This window comes from Mustela putorius, unplaced genomic scaffold (assembly GCF_011764305.1).
Source record: "Mustela putorius furo isolate JIRA1106 unplaced genomic scaffold, ASM1176430v1.1 tig00537227_pilon_pilon_pilon, whole genome shotgun sequence".
NCBI lineage: Eukaryota > Metazoa > Chordata > Mammalia > Carnivora > Mustelidae > Mustela > Mustela putorius.
Window position 1 is genome coordinate 18,875,314 of NW_025422368.1, and position 26,048 is coordinate 18,901,361.

The window sequence follows — 26,048 nt, forward strand, 5'->3', positions numbered from 1 at the left end:
CTGACTCTAACTACATATGGCAATATAAACGAACTAGAACATCCAAGGAGAAAAGCAAAGAAAACTAGTTGTATGGGTACACTATATGATTTCAAGACCTCCAAAGCAACAGTAATCAGATTAAGACAGAATGGTAATCTCATAAAACTCACAAACAGATCAAAGGAACAGAAACTATAGAGCCGAAAAATAGATCATACTAAAATGGTAACTTGATCCAAATATTTCACAAAGGTCCCAATGCAATCTAACAAGGCATGGAATGTCTATTCCACAAATGGTGCTGGAGCACATGGATTTCCATTTGGAAAAAAAGAGCCTCGGCATCAGCCTTACGTCATTTACACAATTAATTTTAAATGGATCACAGTCCTAAAAATAAAAACTAAAACTATAAAGCTTCTAAAAAAAAAAAAAACTAAACAAACAAACAGGATACTATGAGGAAAATATATTTTGAGCAGAGGCAAAAATTTCTTAAGACACAGAAAACAATAATTCTGCATGAAAAAGTGATAAATTATGGTACAACAAGACTGAACTCTTTTGCTCACCAAAAAACCCTGTTAGGTAAATGAATATGCATATGCCACAGACTGGAAAAAAAAAATTCTCAAAACATGTATCCCATGCCATATTAATATCTAGTATATACAAAATACTTTAGAAACTCAATAATAAGAATGCAACCCAATAAAAAATGGACAAAAGATATGATATAGCTACTTTACAAATATAACAAATGGCTAATAAACTTATCAAAAAGTGTTCAACATCATTAGCCATCAGGGAAATGCAATCTCAAACCACAATGAATTATCAGTACACACCCACCAGCATGGCTAAATTAGACCAAATCATCAAATGTTGGTGAGCATGTGGAAAAACTGGGACTCCTACACATTATTAGTGAGTATGTAAAGTAAACCACTTTGGGAAAAATCTTGTGGGTTATTCACAAAATATTAACATTTACTACACACCCTATGACCCAGCAATTTCTCTCCTAGGTATTTACTCAAGGGAAATAAAAAACACATATCCACAGAAAAACTTGCACATGGATGTTTATACCAGTTTTGTTTTGTTTGTTTGTTTCCATGATAACCCAGACCTGGAAATAATTCAGGTAATTATTGTCAAGAGAACGGAAAACTGTGGTATATTTATACAATGGAATAGTATCCAACAATTATAAGAACAAAATACTGATCTATACTATATTATGGATCAGCCCCCCTCAAAAAAAATCATGCTGTGAGAAGTGTTACACAAAAAAATTTATACTGCATTATTCAATTTATGTGAAGTTCTACAACAGACAAATCCCATCTATGCTGGGGAGGAAATTCAGATTAGATTTTTGTCTCTGTGGAGATGATATTGCGGATTGACACAAGAAAACTTTCATGGATCATGGAACCGTTCTACAGTTAGGTGTGTGCATTTAGTAAATTAAGATTTCTGTACTTTAGCATGTAAGTTTTATCTTAACAAAAAGAACTGTAGAAAAATTTAACTCTAGTTAATGATATGCACTCTGAAATAATTAGGAGGTGAAGCATATTAATGTCTGCAATTTACTTTAAAATGTATCAAAAAAATAAGATGCAGAAATGTGATCAAATAAATAGAATAAAATGGAAATTGAAGAATTTAATTATTAGGAATTTTATGAGTATTCACTTGGTTCTTTTCAACTTTCTGTATGTTTGGTGATGTTCATAATATAATGTTGGGACAAAATTACTCATTTTGTGATCTGAAAATAAGCGTAATTTTTCTGGGCCCAAATATTTCTTTCCTAAAATAATGAGAAATTTAGACTATGTTTTATCTCCATAAGTCCTTCCAACAATATGATCTGATTGTGCCCTCTGCCTTGCATCTACAGCCAGACTGGGATCTCATCTCCTTCAAAATATTATCAAAATGCACATTTCTCTTCTAGTTGCCTTCTAAGGAATTCTAATTCCCTTTTAAATCTTATAACTCATATCTTTTTCATCATCAGTTTCTCAGAAACTTAAACGTCTAATGTATTGGATTCCCAATGGTATATATATTTTTTGCTGTTGTCTACTAAAGATTTCACTCTTTTTTCTTGGCATCTTCAAAAAAAGATTTCTGTGATAACATCTGCCTTTCCTGTGGTACTAAACAGCTTTCTATTAAGATAATTCAGACTTTGACAAGCCTTTTAAATTAACATTTAACCCGGTCTACTTGTTTGTACTAGATTGCCTTTGCCCAATCATATAATGTGGCGCAACACAGGCTTTAATAGTGTTTTCCACTAACTCATTTTCAAATTTTAATGTCCTTGGACAAGCAAATAAAATATTTGTGTGGTTTAATTATTACTTTTCCAAATTTCTATATCAGTAATCAATGTCTTTTTCATCGTTAAACAATCAAGCGCATTCTCTGTACCTTGTAAAATTGTCAGGATTCATTCACACAAACACACGTGATTTTAGGATATTTTAGGATATTTACAGGCCCTGGAAGCCCAGCTATGATCCATGTTCTACAGCTTCCTCTTAGCTCTCTTTATGAAACTATACACCACAGAATGCAAAGATTGGTCAGAGAATTAAATACAACTAATTGGGATAAGTGATATTATTTCAATGTCAGGCAAAAATAAAATTAGAACCCTCTGATTTCCACAGGACAAGGAGGCTGGAGAGGCTGAAAAAGAAAAGGTTAGGCATGAAGCAGATGTTTTTGAGGACAGCTACTTCTCAGGACGCACAGTTTCCAGCAGCCTGTGAAGCACACTCTGCTGCCCCGGGGTCCCCCACACCTCAGCAGCCATGCCCTAAAGAATGTGACACTGCCACAGCATCAGTGAAAAGCTGGGACCTTCAGAAAATGCCTCAGGATCCCAAACCAGAGACAGAAGAGCAGGGAGCTAGACACACTGACTTGCTCCTGGGGCAGGAGGGGCAAGGGCTCAATTCTGCGAGACAGAAGGCCAGCACACCCTTCCTGGTTCTCCTGCCACATGCCAACACAACACGAGGGGCATCTAGTGGAGAACAGATGTCCTAGGGGAACGGAGTTTTCACAGCCCAGAGCACTCAGTTTATCTTCATCTCCCCATTCACCAGGAAACCAGAGAAATTAACTACTGTGGTTTTCCCACGCTCCCAGTCCCAACCCCCAGAGACAGCGTTACTAGGAGGAGAAAGAAAAATAGCTCCAGGAAGGAGGGCGACACTTGATCATACTTACCTAGGAGTAATTTAGGAAAATTTGATGTTTCAATATTATGGTAATATACTATTGATGTTGTAGTGGCGACAAATCCCATCACAGCTGGCATGAAGAGGTGGAGATGCCGGGACTCCCGCCGTCTGCGGAGAGTGGTACAGTATCAGTGTCTAGAGATGGTCGTTGCCCACAGCTTCTCATTTTGTTTCCAAATTGTTCATTAAAACGTTCCCTTAAGTAATAAGATACTTAAAATAACAGAATGCAATAGTCGTTGCTCAGAGAACATGCAAAGGAAGACTACACTGGGAGACATAATTCTGCCAAAAGGATTTATCCCAACACCGAGGACTGGGTCCCACAGCGAAACAAGCCCTTAAACACAAGAGCAAACATGTAACTTCTCCTCTATTGAAGGGCAGAACTGCTGAAATAAGTGAACACCTAAAGCAAGTAAAAACAACCACAAGGATATGAACTCTAATGTACAAGAAAAGTACATTTATTCCTTTGATAGTTTCCCTAAACTTTATTGCCCTTAGTGATTTCTCCATTGTTCACTGGGTTCAGTCACTATTAGAGGTTGAGATGCAACCATGGGCGCAACAAGATACAGTATCCAGGGTCACCATGCCTGGAGTCTACTGGAGATAGCAACAGGAACTAGAAAATTGTTACACAGAGGAAGGGACTGTAAGTGCATGCAGGGCCAGGGTCTGGGGAAGAGAAACCTTTGTGAAGAAACCCACCTCTGCCTTGAGAATGAGGAACTGCTGCCTAGAGTAGGAAGAAGGAAGACTGTTTCAGTGTATCACATGCAACTGAATATGACTGAAAAGAGACAAGATTTCACTCTGAGGGCCATAGAGAGCTTCACGTGGGCTGGAAATATGACAGAACCAGCTTTGCATGGTAGACAGCCCTCAACTCATTTACATTAATAATACCACCTAGTAACATTTAATTTTTTTCAAATGACTTAAGTACATTCATATATAAATGGTGCAGAGAGTGACGCGTTTGAGAAGGGGGAAAGAGGAGCATTTGGGAAAGACACTTCAAAGAGGTATGGCTGACAGTGGAAACAGAAATATAAAAGGGAATCCACCAGTCAGGAATGTGGTAGAAGAGCACTTTAAAAAGAGGGAACAGAATATGTAAATACATAGGAGCACAAAATTGTGTAATGTGTTCAAAATGCCAAGTAGTTTAATATTCTCAAACAGAAAGCTCGAGATAGGATGTATGGTGAAAGGCTCTGTGTGTCAGGGTAAGGAGCTGGAATCTGATCTTTCGGAAAATCGAAATTTTTAACAGTAAGTGGTATAGTCCGATTTGGGGGAATTTTAGACAAATCAATCCGGTAATAAGGTGGATGATGGAGTCTATAGGTAGTGTGTGCCTCTGAGGAGAGGAAAGAGACAAAGAAGGAAGAAAAGCAGTTAGCAAATTATGGGTATAGGCCAGGCAAGAGATGACAAAAGCCTGAATTAAGCTTTGGCAGCAGAAACATGGAAGTAATACAACATCTGGAAAATATTCATTGTTAAAATAGACAGGACATTAATAGTGTTAGGGTCTTAGGGTGATGGTGAAGGAGATATAAAGAGTAATTCCAAAGGGGGCTGGGTGGATGGTGCGTAACCAGATAAGACCTGAAGAGTATGAGCAGATTGGAGAAAAGAAGCTAGTAAGTTCCAGCAAGGCCATGTGGACCATGAAGGTGTCTATTAAACATGCAAAGGGAGTTGTCCAATAGGCCCACCGTATGCAGAGATTTGAAACATGACCAGTGATACATTTGGAATCATTAATATGGACATGGTAACAAAAATGTGAACATAAAGGCTGGTTTAAAAACCACCCACCACCCCCAGAAATAGTTCAAAATGGTCAAAAAGAAAAAGTAGGAAGTAAATATTTCATCAGCATGGAAATTAAGAAGTGCTTCTAGTATTCTTTTATTATGGAACCAAAGAAAGAATTTTACAAAAATCACGTGTCTAATATTTAAGGAATTTAAAAATGAGCATACTACCTATGAAGGCCTATAAATAAATGTGGTCAAAACCATACTCAGAAGAAAGTTCATAACTAAACTTAAACATATTCAATAAGAAAGCATTACAATAAATAAATTATGTAGTCAATTCAAGAAGTTAGAAAAAGAATGACAAAAAAAAAAAAAAGAAAAAGAATGACAAAACAAAATTAAGGGAGACAATCTAGTAAGGGATGAATAAAGATCACAACGGCTACAATAAAGTTTTATATTTATTGTGGCATTTCTTTGTTGGGGTTTCATGGGTCTTTTAACCATGTTAACCCAAATCGGTTAAAAAAAGGAAGACTAACCATGTTAGTCTTCTTATTAGGATTGCTATTATATTATTAGTTGTCTATTTACAAAGCTGCACAAGTATATATATACATATATAGATTTTTAAATTTAAATTCAATTACCCAAGGTACAGTACTGCATTGGCTTTTTATATAATGTTCAATGACTCATTAGTTCAGTATAATACCCAGTGCCTATCACATCACATGCCCTCTTTAATGCCCATCACCCAGTTACCCCATGTCTCTACCCACCTCCCTTTCCACAGCCCTCAGTTTTCATTTCTTCCCCCCTCACCATAACACAAGTTTTGAGCGGTGTCCCAACCCTATTCTTTCCCTTAAGCTCTGTTATTTTTAGAGTGTGACTCCCAGACCTCAAGGTTCTGGTAGAAGCACACAGATCCTATTATGGCAGAAAGTCTTTACTCAGAAAGTAAAGAAGAAAATCAAAATGCATTCATCATGGAGGACAAGAAAATAATTTAAAAAAAGACAAACTAATAAAAATAAAAGCTTAAATGAAAATACAGTAAAAGTGAAGACTTTAATACACATTTTTAGAATTTGATGAATTAAATAGTATAAAAATAATCAACACACAAGACTCGAATAATCTAATCAGTAAACTCCATAAAATTTTGCCTCCAACAAAAAAACTATTTTCTAATTATCATGAAAACCATATAAAATAATCAAATATTTAACTATAATGGAAATGTTAATGATTCCTAAAATGTTAATGATTCAATTTGCTTAACAAATTATATGCTGTACTAATAAATCAATCATATTAGACTAAAAAGCAAATTGAAAATGATTCCTTGTTCTAGGAGAGTACCTAAAGCAGAACCACAGACTATTTATATAGAAATAAAAAAGGACATTTCTTACAAAAATCTGTGCAAAATAAGTAAGGGTCTTTCAAAAGAAAAATGAATAGCTTTAATATTTGTATTACTAAAAAAGAAAATCAAATATTCAATTAGGAAAGGCTTTGCATTATTTCACTAATTATAATGAGCATACGTTACATTTTAAGTAAAGAATAGTTCATAAATATTTTGTTAAAGAAGAAGGAAGGAAGCAACAGTCAGCAATGCCAAATGCCGTAAGTCTGAAAAGGAAGAAAAGGTGTTCGTTAAAGTGTATTTAATATTCACTGGCATTCTTTAGAAGCAGTTTCCAGATTAAGACAAAGCAAACAAGAAAGCAAACCAAATTCTGGAGTTCAGGAATCATTGGAAAATGAGTTTTGAGAAGCCTGAATAAACCAAGTAAGGGGATGGACATCGAGGAAAGTATGTTGTAATGAGCACTGGGTATTATATAAGACTGATGAATCCTAGATCTGTACCCCTGAGCCAAATAATACATTATATGTTACTTAAAATAATAAGTAAATTAATTAATTAATTATTTGATAGCGAGAAGCAATCAGCAAGCAGTCTGCAGCTAAGGAATGGGATAACGGAAATCCAGAGTGCATTTCTGCTTGATTTCAGGATGGGCTTTTTATATCATTACTACTATAAAACAAGTTTCTGCCGTTAGCATCTGTCTTCACCATTACTAGCCCAGCCTCTAAGTCTACGACTAAATCTACACATCAGTCATGAGGCAGGAAAGAAGGAAGCATTCTCGCCTACATGGTGTCAAGTTTTTAGGAAATGTTGGACAGATCCATCTTCCAATTTATACATACACATAGGGGGTGCCTGGGTGACTCAGTGGGTTAGAGTCTCTGCCTTTGGCTCAGGTCATGATCTCAGGGTCCTCAGATCTAGCCCCGCTTCCAGCTCTCTGCTCAGCAGGGAGCTGGCTTCCCCTCCTCTCTCTGCCTGTCTCTCTGCCTACTTGTGATCTCTGTCTGTCAAATAAATAAATAAAATATTTTTTTTACAAAAAGAAAGAAACAGGGGGGAGGAGTGAAGATGGCGGAGAAGTAGCAGGCCGAGACTACTTCAGCTAGCCGGAGATCAGCTAGATAGCTTATCTAAAGATTGCAAACACCTGAAAATCCATCGGCAGATTGAAGAGAAGAAGAACAGCAATTCTGGAAACAGAAAACAACCACTTTCTGAAAGGTAGGACCGGCGGAGAAGTGAATCCAAAGCGACGGGAAGATAGACCCCGGGGGGAGGGGCCGGATCCCGGCAAGCGGCGGAGCAACCGCACACAAAATCAGGACTTTTAAAACTCTGTTCCGCTGAGGGACATCGCTCCAGAGGCTACCCGGGGCAAAGCCCACACGGGGTCAGCGTGGCCTCAGGTCCCGCAGAATCACAGAAGGATCGGGGGTGTCTGAGTGTCGCAGAGCTTGCGGGTATTGGAATGGGAAAGCCGGCTACAGAGACAGAGCCGACAGTAAGCTCGCAGCTCGGGGTGACCTTGAACCGGTCGCAGGCTCGGTGAGCTCCAAGCGCGGCTGGAGGTCAGGCAGACGGGAGTAACTGGGCGCGGTTCTCTGAGGGCGCACTGAGGAGTGCGGCCCTGGGCTCTCGGCTCCTCCGGGCTGGAGACCAGGAGGCCGCCATTTGTATTCCCGTCCTCCGAACTCTACAGAAAGCGCTTAGGGAACAAAAGCTCCTGAAAGCAAACCCAAGCGGATTACTCACCCCGGGCCCGGGTAAGGGCGGTGCAATTCCGCCTGGGGCAAAGACACTTGAGAATCACTACAACAGGCCCCTCCCCCAGAAGATCAACAAGAAATTCAACTAGACCAAGTTCACCTACCAAAGAGTGCGGTTTCAATACCAAGGAGAGCAGCAGAATTCTAGAGGAGGAGAAAGCAAATCACGGAACTCATGGCTTTTGCCCTGTGATTTTTTTTAGTCTTGCGGTTAATTTAATTTTTTTCTTTTTCATTTTTTGTTTTTTTTTCTCGCCTTCGGGTAAAATTTTTTTTAACTGTTACCTTTTTCTTTTTTAACGATTTTTTACTAGTTTATCTAATACATATATTCTTTCTTTTTTATATTTTTCTTAGGTGTTATCTTTTTTTTAAAATTCTTTTCTTTTTTTTTTCTTTCTTTTTCTTTTCTTTTTTTTTCTTTTTTTTCTTTCTTCCTTTTTGAACATCTTTTTATCCCCTTTCTCCCCCCTCACGATTTGGGATCTCTTCTAATTTGGTTAAAGCATATTTTCCTGGGGTTGTTGCCACCCTTTTAGTATTTTACTTGCCCCCTCATATACTCTTCTCTAGACAAAATGACAAGACGGAAAAATTCAACACAAAAAAAAGAACAAGAGGCAGTACCGAAGGCTAGGGACCTAATCAATACAGACATTGTTAATATGTCAGATCTAGAGTTCAGAATGACAATTCTCAAGGTTCTATCCGGGCTCGAAAAAGGCATGGAAGATATTAGAGAAACCCTCTCGAGAGATATAAAAGCCCTTTCTGGAGAAGTAAAAGAACTAAAATCTAACCCAGTTGAAATCAAAAAGGCAATTAATGCGGTGCAATCAAAAATGGAGGCTCTCACTGCTAGGATAAATGAGGCAGAAGAAAGAATTAGTGATATAGAAGACCAAATGACAGAGAATAAAGAAGCTGAGCAAAAGAGGGACAAACAGATACTGGACCACGAGGGGAGAATTCGAGAGATAAGTGACACCATAAGACAAAACAACATTAGAATAATTGGGATTCCAGAAGAAGAAGAAAGAGAGAGGGGAGCAGAAGGTATACTGGAGAGAATTATTGGGGAGAATTTCCTCAATATGGCAAAGGGAACAAGCATCAAAATTCAGGAGGTTCAGAGAACACCCCTCAAAATCAATAAGAATAGGCCCACACCCCGTCACCTAATAGTAAAATTTACAAGTCTCAGTGACAAAGAGAATTTCCTGAAAGCAGCCCGGGAAAAGAAGTCTGTAACATACAATGGTAAAAATATTAGATTGGCAGCTGACTTATCCACAGAGACCTGGCAGGCCAAAAAGAGCTGGCATGATATTTTCAGAGCACTAAACGAGAAAAACATGCAGCCCAGAATACTATATCCAGCTAGGCTATCATTGAAAATAGAAGGAGAGATTAAAAGCTTTCAGGACAAACAACAACTGAAAGAATTTGCAAACACCAAACCAGCTCTACAGGAAATCTTGAAAGGGGTCCTCTAAGCAAAGAGAGAGCCTACAAGTGGTAGATCAGAAAGGAACAGAGACCATATACAGTAACAGTCACCTTACAGGCAAAACAATGGCACTAAATTCATATCTCTCAATAGTTACCCTGAATGTTAATGGGCTAAATGCCCCTGTCAAAAGACACAGGGTATCAGAATGGATAAAAAAACAAAACCCATCTATATGTTGCCTCCAAGAAACTCATTTTAAGCCCGAAGACACCTCCAGATTTAACGTGAGAGGGTGGAAAAGAATTTACCATGCTAATGGACATCAGAAGAAAGCAGGAGTGGCAATCCTTATATCAGATCAATTAGATTGTAAGCCAAAGACTATAATAAGAGATGAGGAAGGACACTATATCATACTCAAAGGGTCTGTCCAACAAGAAGATTTAACAATTTTAAATATCTATGCCCCCAACGTGGGAGCAGCCAACTATATAAACCAATTAATAACAAAATCAAAGAAACACATCAACAACAATACAATAATAGTAGGGGACTTTAACACTCCCCTCACTGAAATGGACAGATCATCCAAGCAAAAGATCAGCAAGGAAATAAAGGCCTTAAACGACACACTGGACCAGATGGACATCACAGATATATTCAGAACATTTCATCCCAAAGCAACAGAATACACATTCTTCTCTAGTGCACATGGAACATTCTCCAGAATAGATCACATCCTCGGTCCTAAATCAGGACTCAACCGGTATCAAAAGATTGGGATCATTCCCTGCATATTTTCAGACCACAATGCTCTAAAGCTAGAACTCAACCACAAAAGGAAGTTTGAAAAGAACCCAAATACATGGAGACTAAACAGTATCCTTCTAAAGAATGAATGGGTCAACTGGGAAATTAAAGAAGAATTGAAAAAAATCATGGAAACAAATGATAATGAAAATACAACGGTTCAAAATCTGTGGGACACAACAAAGGCAGTCCTGAGAGGAAAATATATAGCAGTACAAGCCTTTCTCAAGAAACAAGAAAGGTCTCAGGTACACAATCTAACCCTACACCTAAAGGAGCTGGAGAAATAACAAGAAAGAAACCCTAAGCCTAGCAGGAGAAGAGAAATCATAAAGATCAGAGCAGAAATCAATGAAATAGAAACCAAAAAAACAATAGAACAAATCAACGAAAGTAGGAGCTGGTTCTTTGAAAGAATTAATAAAATTGATAAACCCCTGGCCAGACTTATCAAAAAGAAAAGAGAAAGGACCCAAATAAATAAAATCATGAATGAAAGAGGAGAGATCACAACTAACACCAAAGAAATACAAACTATTATAAGAACATACTATGAGCAACTCTACGCCAATAAATTTGACAATCTGGAAGAAATGGATGCATTCCTAGAAACATATAAACTACCACAACTGAACCAGGAAGAAATAGAAAGCCTGAACAGACCCATAAACAGTAAGGAGATTGAAACAGTCATTAAAAATCTCCAAACAAACAAAAGCCTAGGGCCAGACGGCTTCCCGGGGGAATTCTACCAAACATTTAAAGAAGAACTAATTCCTATTCTCCTAAAACTGTTCCAAAAAATAGAAATGGAAGGAAAACTTCCAAACTCATTTTATGAGGCCAGCATCACCTTGATCCCAAAACCAGACAAGGATCCCACCAAAAAAGAGAGCTATAGACCAATATCCTTGATGAACACAGATTCGAAAATACTCAACAAAATACTAGCCAATAGGATTCAACAGTACATTAAAAAGATTATTCACCACGACCAAGTGGGATTTATTCCAGGGCTGCAAGGTTGGTTCAACATCCGCAAATCAGTCAATGTGATACAACACATCAATAAAAGTAAGAACAAGAACCATATGATACTCTCAATAGATGCTGAAAAAGCATTTGACAAAGTCCTTCCTGATCAAAACTCTTCAAAGTGTAGGGATAGAGGGCACAGACCTCAATATCATCAAAGCCATCTATGAAAAACCCACCTCAAATATCATTCTCAATGGATAAAAACTGAAAGCTTTTCCGCTAAGGTCAGGAACACGGCAGGGATGTCCATTATCACTACTGCTATTCAACATAGTACTAGAGGTCCTAGCCTCAGCAATCAGACAACAAAAGGAAATTAAAGGCATCCAAATCGGCAAAGAAGAAGTCAAATTATCACTCTTCGCAGATGATATGATACTATATGTGGAAAACCCAAAAGACTCCCCTCCAAAACTGCTAGAACTTATACAGGAATTCAGTAAAGTGTCAGGATATAAAATCAATGCACAGAAATCAGTTGCATTTCTCTACACCAACAGCAAGACAGAAGAAAGGGAAATTAAGGAGTCAATCCCATTTACAATTGCACCCAAAACCATAAGATACCTAGGAATAAACCTAACCAAAGAGACACAGAATCTATACTCAGAAAACTATAAAGTACTCATGAAAGGAATTGAGGAAGACACAAAGAAATGGAAAAATGTTCCATGCTCCTGGATTGGAAGAATAAATATTGTGAAAATGTCTATGCTACCTAAAGCAATTTACTCATTTAATGCAATTCCTATCAAAGTACCATCCATCTTTTTCAAAGAAATGGAACAAATAATTCTAAAATTTATATGGAACCAGAAAAGACCACGAATAGCTAAAGGGATATTGAAAAAGAAAGCCAACGTTGGTGGCATCACAATCCCGGACTTCAAGCTCTATTACAAAGCTGTCATCATCAAGACAGCATGGTACTGGCACAAAAACAGACCCATAGATCAATGGAACAGAATAGAGAGCCCAGAAATAGACTCTCAGCTCTATGGTCAACTAATCTTCGACAAAGCAGGAAAGAATGTCCAATGGAAAAAAGACAGCCTCTTCAATAAATGGTGCTGGGAAAATTGGACAGCCACATGCAGAAAAATGAAATTGGACCATTTCCTTACACCACACACAAAAATAGACTCAAAATGGATGAAGGACCTCAATGTGTGAAAGGAATCCATCAAAATCCTTGAGGAGAACACAGGCAGCAACCTCTTCGACCTCAGCTGCAGCAACATCTTCCTAGGAACAACGCCAAAGGCAAGGGAAGCAAGGGCAAAAATGAACTATTGGGATTTCATCAAGATCAAAAGCTTTTGCACAGCAAAGGAAACAGTTCACAAAATCAAAAGACAACTGACAGAATGGGAGAAGATATTTGCAAACGACATATCAGATAAAGGACTAGTGTCCAGAATCTATAAAGAACTTAGCAAACTCAACACCCAAAGAACAAATAATCCAATCAAGAAATGGGCAGAGGTCATGAGCAGACATTTCTGCAAAGAAGACATCCAGATGGCCAACAGACACATGAAAAAGTGCTCCATATCACTCGGCATCAGGGAAATACAAATCAAAACCACAATGAGATATCACCTCACACCAGTCAGAATGGCTAAAATCAACAAGTCAGGAAATGACAGATGCTGGCGAGGATGCGGAGAAAGGGGAACCCTCCTACACCGTTGGTGGGAATGCAAGCTGGTGCAGCCACTCTGGAAAACAGCATGGAGGTTCCTCAAAATGTTGAAAATAGAACTGCCCTATGACCCAGCAATTGCACTATTAGGTATTTACCCTAAAGATACAAACGTAGTGATCCAAAGGGGCACGTGCACCCGAATGTTTATAGCAGCAATGTCCACAATAGCCAAACTATGGAAAGAACCTAGATGTCCATCAACAGATGAATGGATCAAGAAGATGTGGTATATATACACAATGGAATACTATGCAGCCATCAAAAGAAATGAAATCTTGCCATTTGCGACAACATGGATGGAACTAGAGCGTATCATGCTTAGTGAAATAAGTCAAGCGGAGAAAGACAACTATCATATGATCTCCCTGATATGAGGAAGTGGTGATGCAACATGGGGGCTTAAGTGGGTACGAGAAGAATCAATGAAAGAAGATGGGATTGGGAGGGAGACAAACCATAAGTGACTCTTAATCTCACAAAACAAACTGAGGGTTGCTGGGGGGAGGGGGTTTGGGAGAAGGGGGTGGTATTATGGACATTGGGGAGGGTATGTGTTTTGGTGAGTGCTGTGAAGTGTGTAAACCTGGTGATTCACAGACCTGTACCCCTGGGGATAAAAATATATGTTTATAAAAAATAAAAAATTATATTAAAAAAAAAAAAGAAAAGAAAGAAACACACAGAGGCAGCTTATATGTTATAAGTATTAGAAAACAAAAGACTAGAGTTTCCTATGCTAATACAATAGGGTTTTAAACAGTAATTAATAAGATAACAGACAATCAAGCCTCTAAATCCTTGAAGGCACGCAATATCATCAGAGTCCTTGATTTTTTTTTTTTTATTAGAAACTAAGACGTGCACATCCATGCAAAGAACTCTCACAAAACATTTCAAAATAGTTGGCTCTGTAACAAAATCTCAGAAATTTCATTCCTCATTAATTGCAACAGAAAAACATAAACAGATGTCGGGGAGGTCTTTATTAGATAAAAGAAAAATAATTTTTGAGCTTTCTTTTTAAGAACTCTAAAGAACAAACCCATCGGCAGATCGAAGAGAAGAAGAACAGCAATTCTGGAAACAGAAAAACAACCACTTTCTGAAAGGTAGGACCGGCGGAGAAGTGAATCCAAAGCGACGGGAAGATAGACCCCGGGGGGAGGGGCCGGCTCCCGGCAAGCGGCGGAGCAACCGCGCACAAAATCAGGACTTTTAAAAGTCTGTTCCGCTGAGGGACATCGCTCCAGAGGCTAAACCGGGGCGAAGCCCACGCGGGGTCAGCGTGGCCTCAGGTCCCGCAGGGTCACAGAAGGATCGGGGGTGTCTGAGTGTCGCAGAGCTTGCGGGTATTGGAACGGGAAAGCCGGCTACAGAGACAGAGCCGACAGTGAGCTCGCAGCTCCGTGTTACCTTGAACCGGTCGCAGGCTCGGTGAGCTCGGAGCGCGGCCGGAGGTCAGGCAGACGGGAGTAACTGGGCGCGGTTCTCTGAGCGCGCACTGAGGAGTGGGGCCCTGGGCTCTCGGCTCCTCCGGGCCGGACCAGGAGGCCGCCATTTGTATTCCCGTCCTCTGGAACTCTACGGAAAGCGCTCGGGGAACAAAAGCTCCTGAAAGCAAACCCGAGCGGATTACTCACCCCGGCCCCGGGTAAGGGCGGTGTAATTCCGCCTGGGGCAAAGACACCTGAGAATCACTACAACAGGCCCCTCCCCCAGAAGATCAACAAGAAATCCAGCCGAGACCAAGTTCACCTACCAAGGAGTGCGGTTTCAATACCAAGGAGAGCAGCAGAATTCCAGAGGAGGAGAAAGCCAAGCACGGAACTCATGGGCTTTTTTCCTGTGATTTTTTTTAGTCTTGCAGTTAATTTAATTTTTTCTTTTTCATTTTTTTTTTTTTCTCGCCTTTGGGTAAAATTTTTTTTTTAACTGTTACCTTTTTCTTTTTTAACGATTTTTTACTAGTTTATCTAATATATATATATATATATATTTACATTTTTCTTAGGTGTTTTCTTTTTTTAAAAATTCTTTTCTTTTCTTTTTTTTTCTTTTTCTTTTCTTTTTGTTTTTTTTTTTTCTTTCTTCTTTTTTGAACCTCTTTTTATCCCCTTTCTCCCCACTCACGATTTTGTATCTCTTCTAATTTGGTTAAAGCATATTTTCCTGGGGTTGTTGCCACCCTTTTAGTATTTTACTTGCCCCTTCATTTACTCTTATCTGGACAAAATGACAAGACGTAAAAATTCAACACAAAAAAAAGAACAAGAGGCAGTACCGAAGGCTAGGGACCTAATCAATACAGACATCGGTAATATGTCAGATCTAGAGTTCAGAATGACAATTCTCAAGGCTCTAGCCGGGCTCGAAAAAGGCATGGAAGATATTAGAGAAACCCTCTCGAGAGATATAAAAGCCCTTTCTGGAGAAATAAAAGAACTAAAATCTAACCAAGGTGAAATCAAAAAAGCTATTAATGAGGTGCAATCAAAAATGGAGGCTCTAACTGCTAGGATAAATGAGGCAGAAGAAAGAATTAGTGATATAGAAGACCAAATGACAGAGAATAAAGAAGCTGAGCAAAAGAGGGACAAACAGATACTGGACCACGAGGGGAGAATTCGAGAGATAAGTGACACCATAAGACGAAACAACATTAGAATAATTGGGATTCCAGAAGAAGAAGAAAGTGAGAGGGGAGCAGAAGGTATACTGGAGAGAATTATTGGGGAGAATTTCCCCAATATGGCAAAGGGAACGAGCATCAAAATTCAGGAGGTTCAGAGAATGCCCCTCAAAATCAATAAGAATAGGCCCACACCCCGTCACCTAATAGTAAAATTTACAAGTCTCAATGACAAAGAGAAAATCCTGAAAGCAGCCCGGGAAAAGAAGTCTGTAACATACAATGGTAAAAATATTAGATTGGCAGCTGACTTATCCACAGAGACCTGGCAGGCCAGAAAGAGCTGGCATGATATTTTCAGAGCACTAAACGAGAAAAACATGCAGCCAAGAATACTATATCCAGCTAGGCTATCATTGAAAATAGAAGGAGAGATTAAAAGCTTCCAGGACAAACAACAACTGAAAGAATTTGCAAATACCAAACCAGCTCTACAGGAAATATTGAAAGGGGTCCTCTAAGCAAAGAGAGAGCCTACAAGTGGTAGATCAGAAAGGAACAGAGACCATATACAGTAACTGTCACCTTACAGGCAATACAATGGCACTAAATTCATATCTCTCAATAGTTACCCTGAATGTGAATGGGCTAAATGCCCCTGTCAAAAGACACAGGGTATCAGAATGGATAAAAAAAAAACAAAACCCATCTATATGTTGCCTCCAAGAAACACATTTTAAGCCCGAAGACACCTCCAGATTTAAAGTGAGGGGTGTGGAAAAGAATTTACCATGCTAATGGACATCAGAAGAAAGCAGGAGTGGCAATCCTTATATCAGATCAATTAGATTTTAAGCCTAAGACTATAATAAGAGATGAGGAAGGACACTATATCATACTCAAAGGGTCTGTCCAACAAGAAGATTTAACAATTTTAAATATCTATGCCCCCAACGTGGGAGCAGCCAACTATATAAACCAATTAATAACAAAATCAAAGAAACACATCAACAATAATACAATGATAGTAGGGGACTTTAACACTCCCCTCACTGAAATGGACAGGTCATCCAAGCAAAAGATCAGCAAGGAAATAAAGGCCTTAAATGACACACTGGACCAGATGGACATCACAGATATATTCAGAATATTTCATCCCAAAGCAACAGAATACACATTCTTCTCTAGTGCACATGGAACATTCTCCAGAATAGATCACATCCTCGGTCCTAAATCAGGACTCAACCGGTATCAAAAGATTGGGATCATTCCCTGCATATTTTCAGACCACAATGCTCTAAAGCTAGAACTCAACCACAAAAGGAAGTTTGGAAAGAACCCAAATACATGGAGACTAAACAGTATCCTTCTAAAGAATGAATGGGTCAAACCGGGAAATTAAAGAAGAATTGAAAAAAATCATGGAAACAAATGATAATGAAAATACAACGGTTCAAAAATCTGTGGGACACAACAAAGGCAGTCCTGAGAGGAAAATATATAGCGGTACAAGCCTTTCTCAAGAAACAAGAAAGGTCTCAGGTACACAACCTAACCCTACACCTAAAGGAGCTGGAGAAAGAACAAGAAAGAAACCCTAAGCCCAGCAGGAGAAGAGAAATCATAAAGATCAGAGCAGAAATCAATGAAATAGAAACCAAAAAAACAATAGAACAAATCAACGAAACTAGGAGCTGGTTCTTTGAAAGAATTAATAAAATTGATAAACCCCTGGCCCGACTTATCAAAAAGAAAAGAGAAAGGACCCAAATAAATAAAATCATGAATGAAAGAGGAGAGATCACAACTAACACCAAAGAAATACAAACTATTATAAGAACATACTATGAGCAACTCTACGGCAATAAATTTGACAATCTGGAAGAAATGGATGCATTCCTAGAAACATATAAACTACCACAACTGAACCAGGAAGAAATAGAAAGCCTGAACAGACCCATAACCAGTAAGGAGATTGAAACAGTCATTAAAAATCTCCAAACAAACAAAAGCCCAGGGCCAGACGGCTTCCCGGGGGAATTCTACCAAACATTTAAAGAAGAACTAATTCCTATTCTCCTGAAACTGTTCCAAAAAATAGAAATGGAAGGAAAACTTCCAAACTCATTTTATGAGGCCAGCATCACCTTGATCCCAAAACCAGACAAGGATCCCACCAAAAAAGAGAGCTATAGACCGATATCCTTGATGAACACAGATGCGAAAATACTCAACAAAATGCTAGCCAATAGGATTCAACAGTACATTAAAAAGATTATTCACCACGACCAAGTGGGATTTATTCCAGGGCTGCAAGGTTGGTTCAACATCCGCAAATCAGTCAATGTGATACAACACATCAATAAAAGAAAGAACAAGAACCATATGATACTCTCAATAGATGCTGAAAAAGCATTTGACAAAGTACAACATCCCTTCCTGATCAAAACTCTTCAAAGTGTAGGGATAGAGGGCACATACCTCAATATCATCAAAGCCATCTATGAAAAACCCACCGCAAATATCATTCTCAATGGAGAAAAACTGAAAGCTTTTCCGCTAAGGTCAGGAACACGGCAGGGATGTCCATTATCACCACTGCTATTCAACATCGTACTAGAGGTCCTAGCCTCAGCAATCAGACAACAAAAGGAAATTAAAGGCATCCAAATCGGCAAAGAAGAAGTCAAATTATCACTCTTCGCAGATGATATGATACTATATGTGGAAAACCCAAAAGACTCCACTCCAAAACTGCTAGAACTTATACAGGAATTCAGTAAAGTGTCAGGATATAAAATCAATGCACAGAAATCAGTTGCATTTCTCTATACCAACAGCAAGACAGAAGAAAGAGATATTAAGGAGTCCATCCCATTTACAATTGCATCCAAAACCATAAGATACCTAGGAATAAACCTAACCAAAGAGACACAGAATCTATACTCAGAAAACTATAAAGTACTCATGAAAGAAATTGAGGAAGACACAAAGAAATGGAAAAATGTTCCATGCTCCTGGATTGGAAGAATAAATATTGTGAAAATGTCTATGCTACCTAAAGCAATCTACACATTTAATGCAATTCCTATCAAAGTACCATCCATCTTTTTCAAAGAATGGAATGGAAAATAATTCTAAAATTTATATGGAACCAGAAAAGACCTCGAATAGCCAAAGGGATATTGAAAAAGAAAGCCAACGTTGGTGGCATCACAATTCCGGACTTCAAGCTCTATTACAAAGCTGTCATCATCAAGACAGCATGGTACTGGCACAAAAACAGACACATAGATCAATGGAACAGAATAGAGAGCCCAGAAATAGACCCTCAAATCTATGGTCAACTAATCTTCGACAAAGCAGGAAAGAATGTCCAATGGAAAAAAGACAGCCTTTTCAATAAATGGTGCTGGGAAAATTGGACAGCCACATGCAGAAAAATGAAATTGGACCATTTCCTTACACCACACACAAAAATAGACTCAAAATGGATGAAGGACCTCAATGTACGAAAGGAATCCATCAAAATCCTTGAGGAGAACACGGGCAGCAACCTCTTCGACCTCTGCCGCAGCAACATCTTCCTAGGAACAACGCAAAAGGCAAGGGAAGCAAGGGAAAAAATGAACTACTGGGATTTCATCAAGATCAAAAGCTTTTGCACAGCAAAGGAAACAGTTAACAAAATCAAAAGACAACTGACAGAATGGGAGAAGATATTTGCAAACGACATATCAGATAAAGGACTAGTGTCCAGAATCTATAAAGAACTTAGCAAACTCAACACCCAAAGAACAAATAATCCAATCAAGAAATGGGCAGAAGACATGAACAGACATTTCTGCAAAGAAGACATTCAGATGGCGAACAGACACATGAAAAAGTGCTCCATATCACTCGGCATCAGGGAAATACAAATCAAAACCACAATGAGATATCACCTCACACCAGTCAGAATGGCTAAAATCAACAAGTCAGGAAATGACAGATGCTGGCGAGGATGCGGAGAAAGGGGAACCCTCCTACACTGTTGGTGGGAATGCAAGCTGGTGCAGCCACTCTGGAAAACAGCATGGAGGTTCCTCAAAATGTTGAAAATAGAACTGCCCTATGACCCAGCAATTGCACTATTGGGTATTTACCCTAAAGATACAAATGTAGTTATCCAAAGGGACACATGCACCCGAATGTTTATAGCAGCAATGTCCACAATAGCCAAACTATGGAAAGAACCTAGATGTCCATCAACAGATGAATGGATCAAGAAGATGTGGTATATATACACAATGGAATACTATGCAGCCATCAAAAGAAATGAAATCTTGCCATTTGCAACAACATGGATGGAACTAGAGCGTATCATGCTTAGCGAAATAAGTCAAGCAGAGAAAGACAACTATCATATGATCTCCCTGATATGAGGAAGTGGTGATGCAACATGGAGGCTTAAGTGGGTAGAAGAAGAATAAATGAAACAAGATGGGATTGGGAGGGAGACAAACCATAAGTGACTCTTAATCTCACAAAACAAACTGAGGGTTGCCGGGGGGAGGGGTTTTGGGAGAAGGGGGTGGGATTATGGACATTGGGGAGGGTATGTGATTTGGTGAGTGCTGTGAAGTGGTGATTCACAGACCTGTACCCCTGGGGATAAAAATATATGTTTATAAAAAATAAAAAAAAATAAAAAAAAAAAAAGAACTCTAAAGAACTTTTCCTATCAGTTCTTTAATTGATGGTGCACTATTTTACATAATTTCATAATCAAAATTCTCTTATTTGATATTGCTTATCAAAATTCTTTCCTATTTTGTGTTAATATGTGATAAAAAATATTTTTCCCACATTATGTTCGGGTTTATAAGTAGAATTCATTATATTCTAACTGCTTAATGCAAAGTTCTTCTCATAAGAATGACAAAATTCCTTCAAAAGTATGGGTTTTATGGCAAATCCTGATTTTAAAATGGTTTTGTGTTTTGCCTCAATTTGTGGCTATATCCTCACTAATTCTCAGACTTCTTTGATGCCTGCCTCATCTATCTTTGCTTCTTTATAAAACAAATGGAAACATCTGAGAACTGGTTATGCAGTTATATGTAAGTATATAGCTACGTGAGCTATATGTCAATACAGACAATCTTTCTATATATACCTCCATTGATAGATAAATAAATGTCAGAGTGCTTAAAAGGAGAGATTTTTCTGCAAGAGCTACATAGATGAAGGAATCAAAGAAATAGCACGTGAATAAGCACAAGTCACAGAGACCTGAATTTTTACTGTCAGAGAAATTATGTAGTAACACAAAAATATGGACAAAACAACATGATTATCAAATGTAACAGTCCTCCTCTTATCTGCAAGGGTTAATGTTCCAAGACCACAGTGGATGCCTGAAATCACGGATGATACCGAATCCTATTATGTTTTTCTTATACATGCATACCTATGATAAAGTTTAATATATAGATTAGGCACTGTAGGAGATTAACAACTGATAACACAAACTAGAATAACTATAATATACTGTAATAAAAGTTATGTGAATGTGGTCTCTTTCCCTCTCTCTCAAGATATTTACTGTACTGTATTCACCTTTCCTCTTGTGATGATGTTAGATGAGAAAATATCTACACGAGGAGGTGAGGTGAGGTGAATGGCATAGGCACTGGGAGGCAGTGTTAGTTTACTGACCTTTTGAAGACCCATCACCAGAAGGAGGATCATTTCTCCAGACTTCAGTTGATAATGGGTAAATTGAATCCTAGATAAGCAGGACTTCTATAAATGAGTGACACCTGTGTTTTCTCATACATTATAACTAAAAAGTTAAGCCTGACTTGGTATGCTCTTAACTACCATCCATATCAACATACTCACTAGTATAGTGCAATCTAGTTATTAGCTATGTTGAATCACTTACGAATCAGAAACAATGCCTTCTGCTATTTCACAAACATGCACAAACAGAAGAGCAAATGTAAGAATCCATCTCAGGTTATGTCCAGGAAAATGAAGCCAGGTGTTGTGGTGAATTTGTACTTTTGAGCTTTGACTTCCCCACCCTGAAAAAAGTATAGAAGTGAAAAGATTAATTATAATCATGGAAATAATTCATATTGTGTTATCACTTGGGGGATGGGCAATTCCTGAAAAAGGAAGGAGAAGTGCTTTCTAGGGTAGCAATGCAAATCCTGGTCTGTTTTCATTATGTTGAAAAAATAATTCAATTTCAGTGAATCTTTACAGGACTGTCTAAGTTAACACATTGACATTTGCTGCAGTGCTCAAGAATAAGGCCAACTCTGGGTGACAGCATAGTTATCTCGTGTTAATCAGAGCTCTTACTGACAGGTCCCTGGTTCATTTAAGAGGAAACCAAATTAATGATGATATTAATAAAAGCAATTTGGTGTCTAAAATCTTTCAAAACATGCCATCTGTAGGGGGACTAACGAAAAAAAGCCATATTTGGTAATGAAATGTAGAACTCATTAGTTGAGTCAACTCAGTCGTATGCATATCGTGTGAGAAAAATTATAACCTATGACTGAGCCAGCACTATTCAACAGTGATAGTGGTATTTTCTCAAAGAAATGTTTGTAGAAAAGCCTCACATACTTCAAGAATGAATCGGGGTTTGTGCTCGAAATATTGCAGGAAGGAATTTCTGTAACGACTAATGAGACTCCTGAAGCATTCTTTGAAAAGAAAATTGATTCATGTCTTAGTTGTTCCCAAATGAACTTCATTATGGAGGGATTAGTTACATATAACATGTTGTACTAGAATTTACGCTGTAAGCTCTTGCAGGCAAGCTTTCTTTATGCCTGATACTTCTTTGAGATTTATTTATGATCTCTCACTAACTCAAGTAGCCAATGTAATACATGAGCAGTCTGAATATTCCTTCACCATTCTCCTTTGACAATGTTCACTCCAGCTCCACTTGATTCAAATACCCTATTGCCAGTCTGTGTTTGATGCTACTGATGCAAACAAGACTATCACAGTAACTGCTCTCAAGAAGTTAGCTGAATGTCAAAAAAAGATTATTAACTGTCAAATTGCAATTAAAAAATTATGGTCGACTTTTGACCAAAGGGCACTTTTAATGTCCTACAAATAACACCAACTACATAAACCACAACTCATGTCTCTATACATGGTCATTCTGACACAGTTATATTTAATGTCTATATATTTAACACAAATAACTACGTGCCAAGAGTTTCATTGGCCTCAGCATATGATACATCTTATAACAGAAAATTTTGATCACTGTTACAATGCCAGATAGTAGTCTCTCAATCAATATTTGTTAAATGAAGAAATAAAAGCATACAAATTATTTTTTAAGTTTCTTTTAAATCAGACCATTAAAATATGCTAGTTTTCTTAAGAAAAGCAGTCTGATAGTTTTCCCATTTATTTTTATAAGCAAATTTAGTTTTATAAGCAGATTCAAGATCAAATTCAGAGAGTAGTTACCTCTTTTGAAAGGAATAGGGACATAGGATGTGGAAAGAGTAACAGGCTCAGGAAAGAGTAACAGAAGGATTCACTTATATTCTTACCATCAGATTCCTTAAGCTGAGTGGTGACAGCCTCAACAGATATTTATCATACTAGTCACTGTCATTTTTTTGAAGATTTTATTTATTTATTCGAGCAGAGAGAGACACAGCGAGAGAAAGAACACAAGCAGGGGGACTGAGAGAGAGGGAAGCAGGTTTCCCATAGACCCTGGGATCATGACCTGAGTCAAAGGGAGATGCTTAACTGACTGAGCCACCCAGGTGCCCCTCTGTTATTTTTATATGTGAAATGTATTTTTTAAAACGTTTAAGTTAAAGGTCTATTTTGGTTTGGGGGAGAAATTATACAAACCGTACATAACTGTTTAAAATAATTGGATTTTGTGGGGTGTGTGGGTGGCTTAGTGGGCTAAAGCCTCTGCCTTCGGATCCTGGGATCCAGCCCCACATCGGGCTCTCTGCTCAGCAGGGAGCATGCTTCCTCCTCTCTCTGCCTGCTTCTCTGCCTACTTGTGATCTCTGTCTGTCAAATAAATAAATAAAATCTTAAAAAAAATAATAATTGGGTTTTGTGTATATGTAAACTGTAATATAATAGGGAAAACTGTATCTTTAGCTCCTTTACAAATAGTTTGCATAAGTATTCTTTCTACCTGGAATGCACCCTTAGCGCTCCTACTGGAACTTGCAGGCTCTTTGTCCTCACGTCCCTCAACATGTCACTCTCCATGCAATCATCCCCACTGGCCCAAAAAATTAGTTGTTCTAACAAGTTAATGCCCAGGATAATTTGTTCCTGTCCCTGCAAATGAGCATATAATGTGGGATAGTCATTTTTCTCTTGACTTTGATACATCTGTTTCACTGGACAGTTTCAGTGACTATTGCAGGCAGGTACCGTGTTTCACCCATTTTCCCATTCTCTTCACCAGCACAAAGCAAGTGCTCCACAACAGCTTTACATCTATCCCACCTAGTTCTCTTTCCCTCTTTTTAAAACACTGCTGTTGCTACTCGAAGTCCATTTCTAAGAAGACATATGACTTCTATTTTACCTACAAAATATCATACGTCAAGACCATAAATAACTGGGAAGCACAAAAAATCTGCTTGTTCTTTTCTCACTGATTTTCATATCAGTTTTCATGTTGAGGAAAATTAGGTCAATATTATATCAAATTTCAACCATAATGAAGACTTTTTTTTTTAAGATTTATTTATTTCTTTATTTGACACAGAGAGAGCACAAGTAGGCAGAAAGGCAGGCAGAGAGAGAGAGGAAGGGAAGCAGGCTCCCTGCTGAACAGAGAGCCCGATTTGGGACTCAATCCCAGGACCCTGAGATCATGACCTGAGCGAAAGGCAGCGGCTTAACACACTGAGCCACCCAGGCACCCCATAATGAAGACTTTTAAAATAAACATTAGCTGAGGGCGCCTGGGTGGCTCAGTTGGTTAAGCAACCATCTTCGGCTCAGGTCACGGTCCCGGAGTCCTGGGATCGAGTCCCGCATCAGGCTCCCAGCTCCATGGGGAGTCTGCTTCTCCCTCTGACCTTCCCGCCTCTCATGCTCTCTCTCACTGTCTCTCTCTCAAATAAATAAATAAAAATCTTTAATAAAATATGAAAAAATAAAAAAAAGTCAGATGCTCAAAATAAACATTAGCTGAGGAAATATAGGAGAACAGATTACTTACCAATAAACAATATTGGAAAAGTGATAAACAGGAGGAAGACATGAGGGACCAGGTTGAGGGCATCCACAAAGCAGGGATTTTGTAACACACCATCATAGATATTATATGAAGAGATGTTGTTACCACAGAATGAAAGGCTCATGTCTTCTTATATCGCTTACTCTAAAAGGAAGAAACAAAAGAAAGAGGCTCCATTATTATATTCTCTTTTATACATGCATAGCCCTAAAGAGGAGGTTTAATTATAAAATTAACCCCTTTATTTTTGCAATTGAGGAAATAGGAAACTATATGCCAAAGTCTTTTGAGAGTTTCTTATAAAGGCCTTATACAGTCTATAAATCACTTCCTTTTGATCTTTCCCCCCCTCCGGAGAAAAATATTTTAATTTGGAAGATATATAATTATTAATCTACCAATGATGGTACCTTAACAAAGTGTGTGTGTGACGAAAATGATTTCAAGGAACAAACATGGTGATATATCAAGAAAAAGAAAGAAAAAATCAAACTACTGACTGATTCTACAAGATAGTGTAATATTAAATTCTTTCTTGTCCTTTCTCATTGAAAATGCATTAGCAAATAACTTAAGCCGGACAAAATTTACCGCCACTCTTGGTTAACTGTACAAAGGAATACTAATACACAGGGGGCCCATGTGCGGGCACGCAGCCATCAGCCAGTCTGTGAAGACTATTAAAATCTTGGGCTTCAGATACATTAAATATAACTTAAATGACAATTTAACGAAATTACTCAGGTCTTACAGTCAGAGAATATTCTTGCATGAAATATACCCTAATCAAGTCTTGAAACAAACAAACAAAATGTTTTTAAATTGGAAATCAATACTATATTAGAATAGAAGTAGACAGATTTAGAGATGAAGCTGAGGATGAGGTAAACCAAGGTTTTGCTAGCTATTGTTGGGACTTTGGCTTCTACTCAGTGAAACAGAATTCTGGGGCAGGGGCGG

At 38.3% G+C, this 26,048-nt stretch overlaps 1 protein-coding gene across 11 annotated transcripts in view; it reads right to left on the reverse strand.

Annotated features, from left to right (window-relative positions):
- The window catches only part of ABCC9 (ATP binding cassette subfamily C member 9), a 157,526-nt gene that overhangs the window by 126,531 nt on the left and 4,947 nt on the right, over positions 1 to 26,048 (reverse strand). For all 11 annotated transcript variants that reach the window (XM_045072907.1, XM_045072908.1, XM_045072902.1 and 8 more), the window contains 3 exons: positions 25,071 to 25,232; positions 21,759 to 21,900; positions 3,241 to 3,362 (listed from right to left, as the gene is read on the reverse strand). In XM_045072907.1, the coding sequence (XP_044928842.1) occupies positions 3,241 to 3,362; positions 21,759 to 21,900; positions 25,071 to 25,212 (406 nt within the window). In that variant the 5' untranslated portion in view covers positions 25,213 to 25,232. The remainder of the gene's footprint in view (positions 1 to 3,240; positions 3,363 to 21,758; positions 21,901 to 25,070; positions 25,233 to 26,048) is intronic.